This window comes from Cebus imitator, unplaced genomic scaffold (assembly GCF_001604975.1).
Source record: "Cebus imitator isolate Cc_AM_T3 unplaced genomic scaffold, Cebus_imitator-1.0 Scaffold39, whole genome shotgun sequence".
Taxonomy (NCBI): Eukaryota; Metazoa; Chordata; class Mammalia; order Primates; family Cebidae; genus Cebus; species Cebus imitator.
Window position 1 is genome coordinate 8,074,661 of NW_016107354.1, and position 7,053 is coordinate 8,081,713.

The 7,053-nt window shown below is 40.0% G+C and overlaps 1 protein-coding gene across 3 annotated transcripts in view; it reads left to right on the forward strand.

The window, feature by feature from the left end:
- GTF2H1 (general transcription factor IIH subunit 1) overlaps window positions 1-7,053 on the forward strand; it is a 50,658-nt gene that overhangs the window by 9,392 nt on the left and 34,213 nt on the right. For 2 of the 3 annotated variants that reach the window (XM_017525857.2, XM_017525860.2), the window contains exons 2-3: window positions 1,929-2,087; window positions 5,776-5,968. In XM_017525857.2, coding sequence (XP_017381346.1) covers window positions 1,934-2,087; window positions 5,776-5,968 — 347 coding nt within the window. In that variant the 5' untranslated portion in view covers window positions 1,929-1,933. Of the gene's footprint in view, window positions 1-1,924; window positions 2,088-5,775; window positions 5,969-7,053 lie in introns of those variants that run through there. The other variant, XM_017525858.2, reaches the window with a different exon arrangement.

Genomic DNA, 7,053 nt, shown 5'->3' on the forward strand with positions numbered 1-7,053 from the left:
GAAACTCCGTCTCAAAAAAAAAAAAAAAAAAAAAAAAAAAAAACCAACAAAAAAAAAAAAAAAAAAAAAAAAAAAAGAAAGCAAGATTTCACTTTTTTCCCTTACATTTTTTAATTCTAACTCATTGTTTGAGTGAATAAGAAGTAATTTTTTTAATCCATTGGTTTGTTTTGCTTTGTTTTCAGGCATAGTTTCACTTTCATCCCCAGGCTGGAATGCAATGGTGCAATCTCAGCTCACTGCAACCTCTGCCTCCCAGGCTCAAGCAGTTCTCCTGCCTCAGCCTTCCAAGTAGCTGGGACTGCAGGAGCACATCTCTGTGCCTGGCTAATTTTTGTATTTTTGGAGGGGGAGTGGGGTTTCACCGTGTTGCCCATACTGGTCTTGAACTCCTGAGCTCAAGCCATCCACCTCCCTCAGCCTCCCAAAGTGCTGAGATTATAGACAGGAGCCACCGTGCCCGGCCATATTTATTAATCTTAGGAGGTGATGGTTTAAGTAGCTTTTTGGGTGTTTTTTTTCTTTTTAATAATGTAACAGTTTCTGGTTTCTTATTGTTTTTAATGCCTGCCATGCTTCTCTTCCTTATTTTTCCATTATGTTCAAATAGAAGTTTGCAATTAATTTTGAATAACTACAGCAGATCCAGTATTTTACTGTTCCCATTTTATTTGTTTAGAAACAGGGTCTCTTTCATCCAGATTGGAACACAGTGAGGTGATTATAGCTCACTGCAGCCTCAAATTCCTGGTCTCAAGCAGTTCTCCCACCTTAGCCTGCCAAGTAGTTAGACCTGTATGCACTATCACACCTGGCTATTTTTTTAATTTTTTGTATAGATGGAGTCTCACTTTGTTGACCAGGCTGATCTCAAACTCTTGGGCTCAAGTGATATCTCCTGCCTTGGCCTCCCAAATCACAGGGATTACAGGTGTTAAGCCACCTCACTCAGCCTGTTTTCATTTATTTAACCTCAGGAAAAGTGTTCCAGTAAAGCTTCACTTATTTGCCCAGGGCAGATGTAATTCTTAAATTATATTTTAGCCATTCCTCTGGGAATGAAAACTAAAGTCAGAACTTCACAAGTAATGGCATATATGTGGCATTGGTGCTACAACAACTTTCCCCATTCCAGCCCATGACAGACATCACCATCAGTCAGCAATCTTTCTTACTGAGCCCAGAGAGCCTCAAAGTTCCTTTTAGCCTCAAATTCCAGACAGCCACACTCAAGCCTGGAGGATTTGGGTTGGGCATTTAAGATTCCCACAGGCAGGGGATGGGGCTATAGGGACCACATTCTTTCCTAGATAATAGCCATTATACCAACGAATCATGGCCAAGACATGGAAAGCAGTTGAAGATATTTGAATATTAAAACATAGGAAATTAGCATGTGTTATTCTCTCAGTTTTAATTTCTGGTATACAGAAAAAACAGACCAGAAATCAAGAAACTTTGGTGTGGTTTCAGCTCTGGGAATAGTTCTGAAAAGGCCCCACAAATTTTGCAGACCTTAGTTGTTTCAATTGAAACAAATTTGAACTAAATAATAAATATGATTGTAATTCTAAAGTTTTACAATTCTGAATATAGACTGTATAAAAGACCACACATTTACAAACTGCGTGTATATGATTGAAGAATATAACTGGGGAAAATAAATTGATAATAGTCATTAGCATATAAGTGTTATATAAATTTACATCTGTGATATGAGCAAAATGAAATTTAATTGTGGAGGAATTCTGCCATGCAGCTTTATCTTCAACTTTGAATGAGAAAAGAGACTTTCTTCTTCCCTGTTAATTTCCTACAGTTTAGATTTTATATTTGAAAGGGACCCTAGAAGTCAACAAATTCAACCCTGATTGATGTGTGGAATAATTTTTTCTTCATCTTTTTTTTTCTTTTCTTACCACCTCTAGCCACCATGGCAACCTCATCTGAAGAAGTTTTGCTGATTGTAAAGAAAGTACGTCAAAAGAAGCAGGATGGAGCTCTATACCTCATGGCAGAAAGAATTGCTTGGGCACCTGAAGGCAAAGATAGATTTACAATCAGTCATATGTATGCGGATATTAAATGTAAGTCAGCTATACTAAGTTCTGATGTATATGTGTGTCTCATATTTGCTAGTATTTTTATTAAAAGATTGTATAAATAATCTTTGTGTTTTATATCAAAAAATAACCATGTAGAAATAATTACAAAATGGGGTAACTAAATATATACTATTCTATAACCTGACCTTTTCAGTTAATAATAGAACAGGTGCCGGGCGCGGTGGCTCAAGCCTGTAATCCCAGCACTTTGGGAGGCTGAGGCGGGTGGATCACGAGGTCAAGAGATCGAGACCATCCTGGTCAACATGGTGAAACCCTGTCTCTACTAAAAGTACAAAAAATTAGCTGGGCATGGTGGTGCGTGCCTGTAATCCCAGCTACTCAGGAGGCTGAGGCAGGAGAATTGCCTAAACCCAGGAGGCGGAGGTTGCGGTGAGCCGAGATCGCGCCATTGCACTCCAGCCTGGGTAACATGAGTGAAACTCCGTCTCAAAAAAAAAAAAAAATAATAATAGAACAGGTACAGGCTTATATATAATATGTAAATCTACTTCACGTATAGATTCTCCACACACTTTAAGAGTTGCATAATACTCCACTGAATGAATATACAATCATGTATTTAACCAGCCCTCTGTGGTTGAACATTTAGGAACTTTCCAGCATTTCTTTTATTGCAAACAATGTTTGCCCTACTGTCATTTCAAGGTTGTGTGTGTAGGATACATTCCTGTAAAGAATTTCCTGTTTAATAGTTGATGCAATTTTTGGTGGTGGTGTTGGTAGAGAAAGAGTCTTCCTATGTTGCCCAGGCCGGTCTCAAACTCCTGGCCTCAAGCAACCCTCCTCCCTCATCCTCCCAAAGTTCTGGGATTATAGGTGTCTACCACCATGCCTGGCCAGGTTTATGCATTTAAAATGCTGATAGATGATGCCAGATTTTCCTTCACTAAAATTGTACCAGTTAGTCAGGTTGTCTGATCTTTGCTTATGTGGCCATCTTCTGTTGAGAAGAGAATTTCTTTTTATAAATTTTTTTTTTTTTTTTGAGATGGAGTCTTGCTCAGTCACCCAGGCTGGATTGCAGTGGTGCGATCTTGGCTCACTGTAACCTCCACCTCGTGGGTTCAAGTGATCCTCTTGCGTCAGCCTCCCGAGTAGCTGGGATTACAGGCGTGCACCACCATGCCTGGTTAATTTTTGTATTTTTAGTAGAGACAGGATTTCACCATGTTGATCAGGCTGGTCTCGAACTCCTGACCTCATGATCCGCCCGCCTCAGCCTTCCAAAGTGCTGGGATTACAGGCATGAGCCACCACACCCAACTTCTTTTTATAAATTTCAAGCATGAGCCAGGCACAGTGGCTCATGCCTGTAGTCCCAGCACTTTGGGAGGCAGAGGCAAGTGGATCACCTGAGGTCAGGAGTTTGAGACCAGCCTGACCAACATGGTGAAACTCCATTTCTACTAAAAATACAAAAATTAACCAAGATTGGTAGCATGTGCCTGTAATCCCAGCTACTCCAGAGGCTGAGGCAGAAAAATCACTTAAACCCAGGAGGTGAAGGTTGCCATGAGCCAAGTTTACACCATTGCACTCCAGCTTGGGCGACAGAGCAGGACTCCATCTCAAAAATAAATAAATAAATAAATAAATGATCTTGAATAGGAGAAACTTAGAGTAATCAACTCCTTGACAAATTATCATACTTTATAATCATTAATATGAATTCATTTATTTCCCTGGACGTAAGATTCTTCTAAATAAAATTCTGTGATACTTTCAAGCAACATGATACGCCCCAAAACAGACCACCCTCAACTTGCAAGTGCTCAGTTTATAAACTGCTTTGTGTATAAACCACTGCCCTGCCCCAAAGACTTACTTCTACTTTGCTGCAGGAAATGACCACGATCCCTGTCTTTCTCCACTGAAATAATTTAGAATCTTAATTTTCAAAAAAGAATACTATTTAAAATGTATCATAGCTCAGTACTCCTAAGCCTTATAGTCTTTTGTCCACTATCCTGGTAATAGTACCTCTTTTTTAAAGTTTATTTCTGTGAGAATGCCCTGCAAATTTCTGTTAGCAGCTAATAGTCGTAGCTGCTAACATTCTAAAATAATAGACTTACAAATTAGGAACTGTCTGCAGTAGCACCTCTCTCAAATGGGAAGCTAGCCCCATGGCTTTGTAATACACACACTCATTGTGATAACCACAGTGTACAATAAAGAGTATGCCCATCTCCAGTTTCTCTACAATCCTTCCCAGTTATTGGTGAAAGGAGTACGTACCCAAAACTAGATCTGTACTAGAACAGTTTCACCTTGAATATTTGAAGGTATGCCCACATCTGAAAGAAGGAATTGAAAGTTAACAATAATAAATTACCAATGTGAAAAGCAGCAGTAGGTCTTATCATAGCTGACAAAGTTACAGAAAATTTTAAAGAATGGTACAGTGAATACTTATGTAATATGCCCCACCTAGATATTATAGTTATTATTTTGCCATATTTGCTTTATTGTTTTGTGTGTACACTTTTGTTGCTTATAGTACCATTATCATACCAAAAACATTTTAATAATAAACAGCCATTGTTGGCTGGGCATGGTGGCTCACGCTTGTAATCCCGGCACTTTGGAAGGCTGAGGCGAGTGGATCACAAGGTCAGGAGTTTGAGGCCAGCCTGACCCACATGGTGAAACTCTGTCTCTACTAAAAATACAAAAAAAAAGTTAGCTGGATGTGGTGGTGCATGCCTGTAATCCCAGCTACTTAGGAGGCTAAGGCAGGAGAATCTCAAACCTGGGAGGCAGAAGTTGCAGTGAGCCGAGGTCAGTGCACTGCACTCCAGCCTGGGCGACAAAGCGATACTCCATCTCCAAAAAATAAATAAATAAATAAAAATAGCCGTTGTTACATTTCCATTGGTCGTCCCAATCATGTTTATAGTTTAAAAAAAAAAAAAAAGCGTCCAATCTAGGTTCGCGTAGTTGTCATCTTTTTAGTCCCTTTCAGGGTATAGCGTTGTCAAGTATGAAACATTCTGAATATTTCTGATTGTCTCCTCAAGGTTTTAATTGATTCCTGTATACCTGTATTTTTTATAAACTGAAAATCAGATCTAAAGGCTTGAATATATTCACCTTAAACGTTTGGTCAAGAATAACAACATACGTAGTGTTAGGTTGTCTCACTTTCAAGGAAGCTGTGTTTGATAACTTGATTAAAGTGGTGACACCAGATTTCTTTAACATAAAATTACGTATTTCCCTTCCAAAATGAATAGGTAAGCCGTGGCTGCATTTTGCAGTCTTTTGGATCATGATAGGTCATTTTTATTGATGATAATGTTGATTGGGGACAGTTGTTTAAAATACTTTCAGAAAGCTTTAAAGAGGTCTGCCCTAGTTGAACGGAAGCAGAAGCCCATTAATATCTGGAGGTAGTAGCAGCGGGTGAGAAGTGCTGCACAGAAAGAATACTGAAGAAGGACACAAGAGTGTTAGTGAATTTGTTGAGCATGCTGTGGTTATATGAGATCATTTATGAAGAGTGCATTCTGCAAAAGCATCAATATTGGAATGGGGCAGTTAAAACCCAAAGGAATCCTGAATCTTCTTGGAAGAAGTAACTTATTGTATGGTTATTTCCACAGTGTGAGTGTCATCATGTAACTGCCCTCATGCTTCTTTTTAGGCCAGAAAATTAGTCCAGAAGGAAAAGCTAAAATTCAGCTTCAGCTGGTCCTACATGCAGGGGACACAACTAACTTCCATTTTTCCAATGAAAGCACAGCAGTGAAAGAGCGAGACGCAGTAAAGGACCTTCTTCAGCAGCTGCTGCCCAAATTCAAGAGGAAAGCAAATAAAGAACTGGAAGAGAAGAACAGGTGGGAGGAAAAGAATAGCCTTTCGAAAAGAGATACTGGGTTCTCTCTAGTTTCCTAGTAGGGTAATAGTTTGTTAGCTATCCCCACTTTATTTTGTTTGTTTGTTCTTTGAGACAGAATCTTGCTCTGTCGCCCAGACTAGAGTGAGGTGGTGCGATCTTGGCTCACTGCAACCTCTGCCTCCCGGGTTCAAGCAGTTCTCCTGCCTCAGCCTCCCGAGTAGCTAGGACTATAGCATGCCATCACACTCAGCTAATTTTAGCAGAAACAGGGTTTCACCATATTGGTCAGCCTGGTCTCGATCTCCTGACCTCAGGTGATCCACCTGTCTTGGCCTCCCAAAGTACCGGGATTATAGGTGTGAGCCACCAAGCCCAGCCCTCTGTCCCCACTTTTGCTATGATACTGTAATGTAGGAAAATGTGGGCTCTAGTATCTTTAAATCAGTGTTTAGTTTTCAGCTTTAAAATCTTACTGCTTATTTGACTTTGGGCAAATGAGAATGTGCAAACCTAGAAGTTGAATTAACTGCATCACGCCTAACATCTGCTTAAGAGCAGAACTGAAATTGGAAGCTGCTAAAGTTCCTTAATTTATTTTCCCAGCTCTCTGTCACAGAGAAGATCCTAAGCCATTAGAAGTATGCTTATGAACAAGAAATCTAAAATGATTCACACTTTGATAAAGGGAGACAGTATGTAAAATACTGAATTGGGGTTTTTTTTTTTGAGACAGTCTTGCTTTGTCACCCAGGGTTTCACCATGTTGGCCAGGCTGGTATCGAACTCCTGACCTCAAGTGATCCGCCTGTCTCGACCTCCCAAAGTGCTGGGATTTGGATTGCAGGTGTGAGCCACAGTGCCTGGCCACAATTTCTTGCAATATGAATTATTCCATTACCAATATCTTTCAGGCCATCAGTGCTTATATCTGTACATGCTTATTACCATGAAAAATTTATTGCTGAGGGTGGGGCATAGTGGCTGTAATCCCAGCACTTTGCAGGGCTGAGGTGGGTGGATCACTTGAGGTCAGAAATTCAAGATCAACCTGGCCAACATGGTGAAACCCCATCTCTACTGAAA